The sequence below is a fragment of the Xiphophorus couchianus genome, chromosome 2, assembly GCF_001444195.1.
Source record: "Xiphophorus couchianus chromosome 2, X_couchianus-1.0, whole genome shotgun sequence".
Classification (NCBI taxonomy): Eukaryota; Metazoa; Chordata; class Actinopteri; order Cyprinodontiformes; family Poeciliidae; genus Xiphophorus; species Xiphophorus couchianus.
The window spans coordinates 31,064,076-31,077,987 of NC_040229.1; the positions used below are offsets into that span (position 1 = coordinate 31,064,076).

The 13,912-nt window shown below is 39.2% G+C and overlaps 1 protein-coding gene across 3 annotated transcripts; it reads left to right on the forward strand.

Annotated features, from left to right (window-relative positions):
• Positions 1-1,816: 1,816 nt before the first annotated feature.
• LOC114158829 (acyl-coenzyme A thioesterase 4-like) lies at positions 1,817-13,525 on the forward strand. Of its 3 annotated transcripts, none has more exons than XM_028040736.1 (11): positions 1,817-2,061; positions 3,554-3,758; positions 3,841-3,940; positions 4,020-4,210; positions 6,033-6,202; positions 9,698-9,817; positions 10,551-10,633; positions 10,780-10,873; positions 11,088-11,168; positions 12,361-12,465; positions 12,595-12,708. In XM_028040736.1, exons 2-11 carry the CDS (start codon positions 3,563-3,565, stop codon positions 12,595-12,597), a joined length of 1,143 nt encoding a protein of 380 aa, XP_027896537.1. In that variant the 5' UTR covers positions 1,817-2,061; positions 3,554-3,562; the 3' UTR covers positions 12,598-12,708. The 3 variants fall into 3 exon arrangements, with proteins under 3 accessions (XP_027896537.1, XP_027896525.1, XP_027896532.1); XM_028040724.1 differs by having other exon boundaries at positions 1,821-2,061; positions 12,361-12,502; positions 12,595-13,525; XM_028040731.1 differs by having other exon boundaries at positions 1,821-2,061; positions 3,557-3,758; positions 12,361-12,502; positions 12,595-13,525.
• The last annotated feature ends 387 nt before the right edge of the window (positions 13,526-13,912 follow it).

The window sequence follows — 13,912 nt, forward strand, 5'->3', positions numbered from 1 at the left end:
TAGTGATCATTGTTTTGATCACTAAGATCCCAAATTACCAGGTGCTGTAAGCCTTTTTGTGCTGCTGCCTTTCAAATATTTCACATTGAGGGACACAACAAAGTGTCCCTCAATGTTTTGCCCCCACAAAGAAGCACGACTAACCCAGACCAATTTTTAACACCCACAGTGACCCCGTGAAGGAACCCCAAAGAGGGCAAATTTCTCCTAAAAAATTCCTTCCAAATGTCCCAATATAATTCCTCATAAATGTCCCAATATAATTCCTCATAAATGTCCCAATATAATTCCTCATAAATGTCCTCATGACCTTTAGGCTAGTGGGAAAAGGCCCTGGACATCCTGCAGATCATATTCTGTTAAGTCTTCCTGGTTCCCCAAGCAGTAGGATGTGTTTTTAATGAGCTGACATCTGAAAAATAAAGGCTATAACATCTGAAAAAGAGAGGTTATTTATAATAATGATGCTGCTTTTTACTCAAGAACTTTTTCAGAGGAAAATGTGGGAGATCTGAATGCTGCAAGTCAGTAACTCAAAGCAATTTGCTGGATTTCCAGAGATGGATCTGGAAATCCATCTCTGGATTTGGAGATGGAGAAGGTTTTTTTTTTTTAACAGATTTAAATAATGAACTGAACTTGACTGCATTGTTTTGATAACTAGGATCAACCAGAATGTATGTATGATTGGATTGAATTGACTTTTTTGTAGAGTGCCTTGAGATTACATGAATTGGTGCTATGTAAACTGAATTGCATTGAGTAGATATTGCAGCAAAATCAATTGTTGAATTTAAATATGCTTAGTAGTTCCAATAATAATCCAGACGTCTTATTTGTGAGATGAATAATCAAGCAGTAGACAAGACTTCTTTGTCTGTTAGTTCCCTGATTCAGTTTTTTTCAAGTGCACTTTCAGTTTAAGTAGCAGAGTTAGGACAGTGTTAACCACAGAAGTACTATTAGGATCACAGGAACAGTGTTTACATTTCAGAGATGTAATGGGCACAAAATCACAATACAGAAGGAGATTAAGAGGAAAGAAGAGTAAGAAAGAGAAGATTAATTATGCCTTTAATTGGTAAACATTTTTAGTTTTCTACTAGTTACAGAATGTTGTGGGTGGTAGTGATGGCAGTTGCTTTATAAAAGTAACCTTAACCAGATTACTGATTACTCCTTGAAAAGTAACTTAGTTATTTTACTGATTACTTGATTTGGAAAGTAACTAAGTTAGATTACAAGTTACTTTATTAGTTGCTTTCAGCAGCTGCTGACCACAACCTTCTGTCACCTCAATATAAAAATTATATTGAGCTTTGCCAATACTGACTTAATTGCAAGTTATTTTATAAAGGTAACATTAACAATGTATCTCCACTTGTAAGGTTGAACTGAAGGGGAGACTTGTTTGGTTACAACAGTCCAAAAAAAAACTTTTGCTTGTTTTGCATGTGATGTCAGTAATTACACTGGTGGGTGGGGGGCCCATCTAAAATGATTCTATCCAAGGCCCTGGCAAAAGTACCAGGTGGCCTGAACTCATCTTGCCATGATTTTTCTCCTTGTCCTCTATGTAGGCAGGATTTTTTGCTTAATCAAAGAGGAAAATTGCATGTGAATGTCTTGTATATTTTAAAGGGGCGTCTCTATGGAGGAGTCTAGCATTCCCTCTTGTGTGCTCAGTTCATGTTAACTGGAATGTGGTTGGATTTATGATTATGCACAGTTTCAGACATCCGGGTTATTTTTTTGCTTTCACATATTTGTAAACATACAGTCTTTGTACATACGTGCAAAGGAGATTTATATGTTTCTCTGTTTTTATGATCGAATTCCAATGCCACTTACGCCATCTAGTGTTCGCCGGTGGTAATGTGTCTGTGGGAGGAGACTAAAACCTGCGTGTCGGATCCACTAAAAATATAATGTTAGGAGTTTAGAGGCTTAGCTGGGTGCTGGTGTGGAGCAGACGCCGCTGGTGACCAACTGACCCCTCAAACCCACAAGGAAACACGAATAAAGCAGCAGACCAGAGCGCGAGGGCCTGCAGCCGGAGGGGTGAGCTTCCAGCACGCGCGCGACGTGGACAGCTTGTTTTTAAATGTAGCTGACCTTTACTGTGAGCTTTTAAGTCCTAGGTTGGCTTATAAATTAGGAAAAACACTTTTTTCAGTTTTCCAGAAAAAAACGTCAATTCCTTGTTAATTATTTTTTATTTTCATTAACAGTTTAAAACTGCCCTGCGACAGACTGGCGACCTGTCCAGGGTGTACCCCGCCTCTCGCCCGGAACGTAGCTGGTGATGGGCACCAGCAACCCTCCCGACCCCATTAGGGACAAGGGTGAACAGAAAATGGATGGATGGATGGATAACAGTTTAAAACAGGAGTTAAATCAGTTTAAACCAAACGGCATATCAGCACAAAATCATTATAATACCGGTCTAGTGTGGGTTGGAAAGTCAATGATTTGGGCTTTACCTGCGTTTCTCTGCAGACCAAACTACTGTGTACTAGTCACGTGTGTGTTCTGTCCAACCAGCAGTGACGCCACTGATCCAAGGTTATGCCATAATTATGTAAGAAAATAAAGCAGCAAATGCTACTTTCTAGTCTAATTGTAGAAGAACATAGTTCTAGTCTACATAGACTAGTCGTACTAGTCTATGTAGACTAGTAGGACATAGACTAGTCCTTCTAGTCTATGTAGACTAGTAGGACATAGACTAGTCCTTCTAGTCTATGTAGACTAGTAGATCTCTAAAACTCTAAAGGAGCTGCAGGATTATGACACCAATGTCTAAAGTTTCATATGAAAAGCCTAAATGAAATCATATGAAAAGGTTCTGACAGCGTAGAATAAGTTTTGGTTCACACTGCAAGGCGTGGTTAAAATTAGTGATGCGACTGGATCATTTTTTTAAATCAAGTTAATTGCAGGGTCTGTAATTAGTGAATCACAGTTTAATTAGAAACCACATATTGACCAAATAAGCAACGTTTCAATTCAAAACCACTTTTTGCTCCTAAATTATTGAATAGACAACTGAGCTCAGCAGCAAATATATTTAATGTTTTTAATCTGTTATTCAGGTTCTTCAATCATCAGATTGATGCTGTCAATTTCAAGAATCCTTGATCACTTAAATATTAGCATTGGGGATGTTTGTGCTGCTGCAACATGTTTAGCAATGAGGTACTACTTTAGACTTGAATAGCTTCACTGAGAGGCTAACTCCTATTAGCACAACTTGATTAAAAAAAAAAGTCTTTTCCAGTGTCCCATCAGATCAATTTTTGAAGCAAAAATTAAACTCCAGTGGGTCAAGAAAAGCTGCCCGCAAGGACAGTTTCACTTGTGTGGTAGATTTATGGGCATACCAGAAACATGTGAATACAAAGGCTCCAGCTTGGGATTTTGTAGGTAAAGAGAAAAAAGAGTGTTTAAAATGAATCAAAATTAGTGCTTTAAAGTTATGGCCATAGATCAAATCAAAATGAATCCAGTGTATATGTAGTGTCAGATCTTCTGTTTTCAATACTTTTGTTAGCAGTTCAAGATGGATGAGAAACATTGTTGTGTGACGCTGTCAGTCCAGCCCTCCAGAGGACTTGTGGATGAGAAATTTGTTATACTGGTCCAGAACAGCTTTCCCAGTTCCCTGTTGACCCTCTACGCCCACCATCAGTGTGAAGACGGCTACAGCTGGCACGCATTCGCCCACTACACTTCTGATGCCACTGGTGCTGTGAACGGTGTGGGATCGTACTCCAGATGTCAGCCATGTAACAAGAAATGCAGACAGTTTTTCACGTTTTTTTGCCTTCCACTTCACAGTTTCGGAAGATTGCAGTACAGGTGGGACTTACTCGGGTGTTGAAGCTATGGGTCTACTATGGAGCCTCAAGCCAGTTCCAGGCAGCAAACCAGGACTCAGGTTGGTGGGTCATGCAACTGCTGGCTGTCCACACAGATATCACTACCAATATCTTCGCTGACTCTCCCCTTACCAACAGGATGAGGAAGAAGAATGTCCAGGCCCCCATGGTGGTCACCATATCTGTCTACAGCGGTCACCTGACAGAGGGCTTTGAGGATCAGGTCCCGCTGGCTGGTGTAGAAGTGGAGCGGTGGTACATGGCTCCTGGTGTCCGGAGGATCCCAGTCACAGAGGATGGACTCACTGCAACCCTCTTCCTGCCTTCAGGTAGGGCTAGAACCAGTCTAGATGGACTAGAACCAGTCTAGATGGGCTAGAACCAGTCTAGATGGACTAGAACCAGTCTAGATGGACTAGAACCAGTCTAGGTGGGCTAGAACCAGTCTAGATGGACTAGAACCAGTCTAGATGGACTAAACCAAGCAGGATAGTTGGCAACAAAAGTATTCAAACCTCTTGAAGTTTTTCCTCTCATTAATGCAGCTGCAAACTTTGATGTATTGAGATGAAAGTGAAAATTGGAAATTAGCTTGTAATGAAATGGTGGATGAAAAAGGAAAAATAGACTTTAGAAATGTTTATGTGTGTGCCTGGTTTATTCAATAATGCTAAATAAATTCCAGTGCTGTCAGGTGGCTGCAGACGTCATTTAATCACCAAGCAGAGTTCAGCTGTGTGTCATCTAACCGTAGTAGAAATGCAGATGTTCTGTTCTTGGCTCTCTGCTTAACCACGGTGGGAACCATTATCCACACACAGAGCAAACATTTAAATTCCTTTAGTTTGGTGTGATGGAAGAGTTAATAGTTCGAGCCTTTTACAAACAATTAACTAGAACAAAGCATTGAGGTTGACAGAAAAGGAACAATGTTGCCAGATAGTACAGAGGATAAAAATGGCCCACTTGTCAAAGTGTTGCTATAAACCTTGTAACAGATGGCAGTAAAGTTTTTTTCTGCACAAAATCCCTGCTGACCTCACACATTACCACAGAAATATAAACACTGACAGAATCGAAGTTGGATTTTTTAATATTTTTGTACATATAGACAACAACCTCACCTAAATAAAATATATCTCCAAAAAACTAAATGGCAAACTTCTGTCTCTATTACTGTGTGTCTAATATGAGAAATCTTATACATTGGACCTTCTATTATGACCACCTTGACCATCCCAACTGAGTTACGCTGGACTTTTGTCCACACAATAATCTTTCTATTATGGCCTTTGTGGGCTTTGCTTTGCCTATACATTCTATTGGATCATTTAAACACAGTGTCTCTAAGCATTCAGTAAAAATATCAGCTGTCCTATTTTTAATTACTCCTGGATCATAGCTTTGAAACTAGTTTACTCATCCTCACTTTGTTCTTGGGATTAGTTAATCCAGCTTAAGGTAATTCATTGGATTCAGATCTTCAAGGCTAAGTTGTCTTCCATCTTAGTCCCACTAACAGTCGAGTAGATGCATAAACCTACTGTTATGTATCAGATGTAACCTTACAGAGGCCTCGCTTTATGGTTTTTTTATGTTCTCTTTTCACTAACAACTGGAAGAAAATTTCTGGCATGCTATCTTATGTATGTATTCAATGTCAAACTAGAACCAAACCCATTAGCATATGGATCTATTTCAGTCAGTTAAGGTTTCTATAGGTTTTGAATTGCTTTTGGCTAGTCATGCAATCCTACTCAAATGGAAGGATTCCTCTCTTCCATCTCAGTTACAGTGGTTGCAAGATATTATAAATTGTCTTAAGCTTGAAAAACTCAGATATTCACTTGTCCTGCTCTTGTACAGTTGAAACGTGCAGCAGTGGAAGTGCAGTGCTACACAAGGAAGGTCTCTTGTTGGACAGAACTGACATCATTATAGTGTTGTGGGGTGCAGAGTTATTTTCTTGCTTTATATTTGTATTTCTTCACTTTGTTTGTAGGACTAAAACCGTTTATAACAGTTTTTTCCCCCTTTTTAAAATTCTGTCAATGTGCAAAAAACATGTGAAATTCAATAAAAATGTTTTTGATAAAAAAAAAAAAAAAAAGAAATGTAAGAACTGTTTTTGTTGATCTGACTTATTTAAAGGACCTGGACCTTTTCCTGGTCTCCTGGACCTGTGGGGCGGTGGAGGTCAGTTGGTGGAATATCGTGCAGCTTTGCTGGCCTCACATGGCATTACCTCAATGGCAATTGACTACCTGACATGTAAATACACCATGGAAACAGGAAAGATTGTGGAGCAGGACTACTTTGAGGTAAATGTAAAGGAAATATGTGGATATAAAACCAATGGCAACATGAGCATCATAAGGACACTCATCCGTGAAGCTGGTATTCAATTGTAGTGCTTTGTAGAGTACATCACAAGAAAATAGGAGTTTTTCTGAGTTTCTCCTACTGTAGTATAAGCCTGGCAGCCTTCTATTATAAGCTTGTATTATAAGCCTGGGGGGCCTTATAATACACTACATGGATCCGGGAGCACTCACCAATCACACTGCTGACACCACTGCGTGTTGGCCACCTAGCTCGCTATCGCAGTTTTATCTGTGAAGTTTACTGCGGCACGGATTGCAACATAAAAGCAATACTGCTATCAGATGACAGACTCACCAGGCAATCGAGTCCATAGATTCAATGATTTGGATCAATTTGTGTGAAAGACGCCAACAGCATGCCACAACCACAGTTCAAACTGAGGCTTTAAATAAGTTAGAGTTTGGAGCAACACAGGAAGTGGGCCTGCAAAAATAAAAGTCCCTGACTAATTGCGGGTTACAACCGTCAAATGAAAGTGGCGGCTACAAGGAGCCAGTGGGGCTCACACAACCGTCATGCAGCTTTCACTGCCATTACAAGAAACAAAGAACTCAAAAGAGAGAGCTTAGCTGAAAAACTACAAATACCACCCAAACTGGCTTCTCTCAATACCCCATCAATATTGTGTGACAAAGCAAAAAAGTTCTCATTTGATGGAGCAAGGTGTACAGATTGGGATTACCCCTAGCTAAAGTTATTCTGATAGGTTTTTACAGTTCCTGATGACATGATGGGGTTTAAAGAACATGATGTTGATGGAATCGCAGGATTGTGATCAATTTGTAACTGCTGATTGCTAAACAAAGTTATGATACCAAAACTTTGTTTAGTCTATAAACAAAGTCTAGATAGTAAATCACTTACGCCATTCCCACCAGTAACTTAGTGTGCTTACGATCACCAATTGGACCACTAACAGAGGCTTGGGCATTTATTGCATCATTTATTGTGATAAATTCCAACTAAGGATGCTTAACCCTGTAAAAAAATATCTATATTGTAGGGATAATTATTTTTACCTTTTTTTTTTCAATAAACAAACAAATTACCATAAAATTCAAAATATGATTAAATGCTGGTACTGTGTGTGCGTTTTAGTGAAACATGTCCCACTTCTTCTTTGTCGTAAAGACTATTACAAATAGAAATATTATTTTTCAAGAGCAGTATTTGTGTTCGTGTGGCTAAGGTTGCTGTTATGCAGTCATAGCCATACAGCTACCTAAGGAGTAATACACAATTCCTATCACTTTTATTGTTATCACAATAGTACTGCAAAACATTTTGATAAAACGTTCTGTCCATATTGCCCACCCCACTAAAGCCATTTAAGATAAGTGCCTAGACACTGGAAGGGTGGATAAAATTAAGCTCTGGCAATAGTTCATGGTCACAAGGTAATTGCAACACTTCTGGTATTCATTAAGCTGTGACTCAAAGGTCACTCTGTTTCTAGCAGTTTGCAATACAATGGTGGAGCAGCTGCAGCTTGTAAACCCTGTCAACCTTAAACATCTAAACTGTATTTTAAAACTGGCAACCTCTCAGACAATAGAATGCAAGTGTTAAACACGTTTTGACGAGAAAAACATGAAGTTCTGCTTTCAAACTGAATATGTAAGCACAAGAATTAAAGGTTTTGAGAACAAAAGACATGAAATCCTGCTTTCAGACTGAAAGTGTGTTCTCTTGAATTATGGCAGAAAAATTCCCCCATAGATTTTTGCTTTAAAAAGGCACCGTGTGCTTCAAAAATTCATAATAAAGGTTCTGGTCAAAACATTTTTAATATCATGAAAAAGTTCATTTTAAATGAGTAATTCCATTCAAAAGGTAAAATTTGTATATTAAATTCCTTCATTACATACAGACTGATATGTTTCAAGTAGTTATTTCATCATTTATCATGATAAATGATGAAATGTTTTATAATTATTACTGAGAACAAATGAAAACTAATTCAATATCTCAGAAAATTAGAATATTGTGAAAAGGTTCAGTATTGAAGAACCCTGGTGCCACACACTAATCAGATAATTAACTCAAAACCAGATGATGATGGCATAGGTGCTTTGAAGAAGTAACTTTAATCGAATTAGTGATTACTCCTTGAAAAAGTAACTTAGTTTGATTACTGATTACTTGATTTGGAAAGTAACTAAGTTAGATTACAAGTTACTATTTTAGTTGCTTTCAGCAGCTGCTAACAACAACCCTCTGCCACCTGTGAAAATTAGATTGAGTTTTGCCAATACTTACTTAATTGCAAGTTATTTTATAATGGTTACATCAACAATGTTCGCTGGTTCGCCCAGGAAGCCAAACAGGTTAAGACTGCCTCTGTTACCAGGCGGTTCGCACCGCTGCTGACGGAACCTGGGCTGAGAGGCTGTGAATAGAAGCTACTGCAGAACCTCAACTGCTATAGGAAGACTCGGCCCATAGCTCACAAAATATCACATAAACATTACCAAAAATACTGTACCAATAAATTGAGCCGCAGCATAAAGCCAAACATGCCACGATTAAGTAAGTCAAAATGTCAAATCAAATGTATTCAGGAAGAGCAGTGTGGGTTTCGTCCTGGTCGTGGAACACTGGACCAGCTCTACACCCTCAGCAGCGTCCTGGAGTTCGAACAACCGGTCTACATGTGTGGACCGGTTGGGTGTTCTACATGTGTTTTGTGAACTTGGAGAAGGCGTTCGACCGTATCCCTCGGGGAACCCTGTCGGGGGTTCTCAGAGTATGGAGTACCGGACCCTTTGATACGGGCTGTCAGGTCCCTGTATGACCGGTGTCAGAGTCTGGTCCGCAGTGCCTGTAAGTCAGGCTTGTTTCCTGAGAGCTGGACTCCACCAGGGCTGTCCTTTGATTCTGTTCATTACGTTCATGGACAGAATTTCTAGATGCACCAAGGTGTGGAGGGGATCCGTTTTGGTGGCCTTAGGATCGTATTTCTGCTTTTTGTGGAAGATGTGGTCCTACTAGCTTCATCAGGTCGTGATCTGCAGCTCTGGCTGGAGCGGTTCACAGTCGAGTGTGAAGCGGCCGTGATGAGAATCGGTGCCTCCAAATCCGAGGCCATGATCTTGAGTTGAAAAAGGGTAGAGTCCCTTCTTCGGGTCGGTGGGGGGGGGGGGGGGGGGGGGGGGGGGGGGGGGGGTGCTGATGTCATGGTAACACAATAATCAAACTACCAAGATGATTAGTTACACTTTTACAAAGTAAACTTCCTAATTAAATGCTAAATGTAAAATTCTTTTTTTTTGTTAATTTTATCTCTGCTGAACCCATTAAATAAAATGTAATGCAATTTATTCAGAATTGCTATTCTGAATAAATTAATGCTGAAGTTTTAGACCTATTGTCTGTGTTACAATTCAAACATTGCACACTGGTCTGAGCTGGAACACGCTTTTCTCCTGCAGATGGCTTACAAATTCCTCCAGAAGCACCCGAAGGTCCTCGGCAGTAGAATCGCCATGTTGGGTCTCTCCCTGGGCACCAGTGTCATCCTGAAAATGGCTGTGCATTCTCAAATTATGAAGGTTTGATTTAGGCCCTGTACTCATGGAGACAAGTACATTACATGTTTGTAAATTATCGTGTCCACATGACGGGATGCAGTGCCACAGAAAATGCTGCAGTAGGCATGCCGGGCTATTCGGTGGTACTGCCACAGAAATACACAAAAAACACCAAATGTTGAGATGTTTATTTGTGCGAGTGAGGCACTGCGTGACGATCTACACTACAGGTGATCCGCAAGCCGCATGACCGCATAAAATGAGGTCATGCGGTCATGAAAACATAACATGTTTTAAATGTGTCCACTCTGGAACACGGTTTTAAAAATAATCATTTCTGGACTCCCAAGATGGGAAATCCGTGTGAACACAACCTAAAGGACAAAAAACTCTAACCTATAACACCTAAAATTGTCTTTGTGTCGATGAGGTCTTGGAGGATTTGATTGAATTTTGTACATCAGAGAAGAAAACTTCTCTGAAATCAAAACCAGTTCAGATTCTTTCATATACAATTGTTCAGTTCAGTTACCTCCACAAAAGTCTGTTTCCAACTCAATCCACAACAGCAAAGTTCAGATATTTATGGAGTTTCTGTTTGCATGATTAAAAGAGACATTTTAAATATACGTGTGTTTGTTTTTGTCCTGTCAGCCAGTGGGCAGCACTGGGAACAACAGTAGAGATTCTGGTTTCTGTCTGTTTCTCATCTGATCTACATCCGTTTGTGTAAAAATGTGTTTATGTTCTCCAGCTCAGCTGTGCCGTGTGTGTTAATGGGAGTCATGTGCAGCCAGTGGATGGATTCTTGAAGGAGGTGCTGGATTACTTTGGCGAGTAAGTCCATAAGTTCCCAGTCAGTGGCTGAAATTCTGCCTAAAGGCTTCAAATTCATTAACTGAGAAGAGACCAAATTAATCAGAAATATTTGTTTTCATCATAGTTATCACAACACGTCATTTAACCTTCTTTGTTCAATAAAGAAACTGTGGGAATGTTCGCTTTACCGAAGATAATGAGGTGGTCTGGCGAGATCTCCTGCTGCCCATCCCCACTGACCTCTCCCTCAAAGTGGATGTGAGTAACTTTCCCACATTCAGCTTTAAGTGTACTAATTATTTTAGTTCTAATTGACAAATCTCTGTTTATAAGAATTTAGCTAGGGATGCAACAATCCACTTTTTTCACTTCCATTCCATTAAATAACATGTGGCTAACTCCTGCAGGGCTTTTTTTTTTTTTTTTAAAAAAACAAGAAATGAAGTTAAAAACTCAGTTTGTCTTTGACCAGGTGGGAAAACTCCAGTGTCCACTGATGCTGATTGTTGGTGAGGATGACCAGAACTGGTGCCCCCATGAGTCTGCAATGGATGTGAGTTTCCAAATATCAAAAAGTTCTTGACTGAATACAGTAAAGCCCATGTGTCAAACTCAAGAACCTGGAGCCAAATCTGGCCCTCCATCATTTTTTTATGTAGCCTGTAGGGAGAGAACACATAAATAGAGCCTTCAAGATAACAGTTATGTGCTTAAACATGATTTTATCAATCAAATCAAAGCAGTTTTGTCTGTATACTGCCAAGGTACGTCAATGTGAAAAGATGCTCAATATTACTTCATTTTAAATAATCAAATGCAGAGACAGGTATTTATGCATATTTTAACAGTTTGTTAAAGTGTCATTTATCTCATTCTGAAAACATAACCCCTGTCAAGAGCCAAGACAGCTAACTGTGGGGATGAGTGGAGGTAGAGAGATGAGCAACAAACCACAATCAAACACAAAGATTGACCCATATTGTAGCCATGGTAACACAACAATCAAACTATCAAGATGATTCTTTGCACTTTTACAAAGTAAACTTTCTAATTAAATCCTAAATGTACAATTTATTTTTTTTTAATGTGCTAACAGAAAAGATATGTAGACTGAACCTCTCTGAGCCTTTTTTAATCTTTAAAGCAGTGTGCAGCCAAGTTGCTGTGGAACTTAAACCAACAGATATTATTAGTGTTTATTTCGTAAAATAGCAGCAGATTTGCTTATTTCATAACTGTTTAAAAAGGCTCAGATCAGCACAGACCTCCAGCTCTGTCAGCAGCAGAAACTCCTCAACAGCAACTTTATACCTACCAGGGAAAACATAGACTACATTTGCTTTGCATTGCCCTCACATGACAACAATGATATAGTATGATCAGATTAACTATCAGATTCTTAATTAATATGGGTTGTTGCTATGTTGTTGCACATTGTTTTAAGATATTGTTCAATCTGCCTCTTTTTAACTTTGAGCCCCTGGCCCTCCAAAGGTCTCTGCACGGCCCTGATGTTCTATGACTTTGTATTTTTGTGGTTTTATGATGTAAAGCACCTTGAACTGCTTTGTTGCTGTAATGTGCTATACGAATAAATTAGATTTGATTTTTAAGATTAAATGTGATGTGTTTTGCTGCGACATCAAGTGTCACTAATTGAAACTAACATGTAAATAAATTAAGAAAGTAGAAAACATAAAATTGCCTGACATGTGGCCTTTTGAATGGTTTGTTCTGTTTTTCAGATGAAGGGGATGATGGAACGAGCAGGAAACAACCATCTACTGACCCTCTTGTCGTACCCAAACGCAGGTCACTTGATCGAACCACCTTACATGCCTCATGCCAGAGTGAGTCACTTCAGAGATGTGCTGTCACAACAGAAAAGTAGGTTTGACTTCTCATTCCAAACTCACTCTGCTTCTCTGTCTCTGGGCTTTCGCTGCCATTGAACTGATGGCTGCCTTTACTGTTTGCAGTGATGGTTCTGTGGGGAGGACAGACCCTGGAACATTCTCGGGCTCAGGAGGACGCCTGGAGGAAACTGTTGGTCTTTCTGAGGAAGAATCTGTACAGCGGAGCGAAGAGTGGATCTTTGCCACTTTCCAACCTTTAACTAATGATCAGCAGCTGAATTGAACAGTTGAACCACATAACGTTTTCTCTGGCAGACAATGGAGATTGCTTTAGGAGCTAAATGGAGGCTCAAGTGAAAAAGCTTTTGATTGTTGATTATGAATGTACTGTTTTATACAACTTGGATCCATTGGTAAAAAAAAAATTAGTTGCATAAAACATACTGTAAAATAAGGGTTTTCATAAAAATAAAGAACAAATCAAGCTCCAGCAGGGCGAGCTCAAATCGTGGCAGTGACACAACCTGCCACAGCTTCTGTGTGGCATACTGAATGGCCTTATTTTGAACCAAAAAAAAAAGCTAAAACGTTAACATATCCATCCATCACTGATTCAGCGACATATACCGCAGCTTCTGTGTCAGATTGAATATGAATGATTTTATTTAGGAAAAAAAAAACCGAACGGTGGATCTGGCACAGCCTGCTACGGGGCTGATATGGGGAAAAAAAAATTCCTTTGCATTCCCTCGCTATAGGCATTTTCCATTTTCCTTATTCATTTATTTTCCCATTTTCCTTATTCATTTCTGCTTCAATATGATAATGACTGAGGAGGGGCAGTGTCTTCATGCTATAACTTCTCCCAATTGGTTGGTTAGCATCACATCGCCCCGGTGAAAAATAAATATACTAAGTATGTTAAATTTTAGCATACTTTAAGTCAGACTAATTATGACTATACTTCCAAGTTAGCTTAGGATTAGTTAACTTAGAGTTTGTTATTTTGGAACAACTAATTTTGTACTTAGTGTATTTTAATGGTAATTAAATTGTAGAGAAGCACAATTTAAAGTGTACTAAGTGTACTTTCATGTACTTTTTTGGAACAACTAAAGTGTACTTTGTATACTTAAGTACTTTATATACTTTAAGTATATTGCTTTTTATGTAATATAAACATGCTTGATTAGTCTATTTTGAGTGTACTATTTTTGTGATTAAATTACATTTGAAATGGTATGCAAAAATATTCTTGCCCATAATTTGATAGAGGACACAGATCCGCTCCCTTCTCCTCACTATGAACACGGAGTCTGAACCACATGGAGGCTCTGAGAGTCATTATTAGACTGAGGGCAGCCAGACTAGTTTATTTTTTACTAAATTATTATATTTAGCTAAATATTATTGCTGAGGGGCACAAACAGGCCTTCTGCCA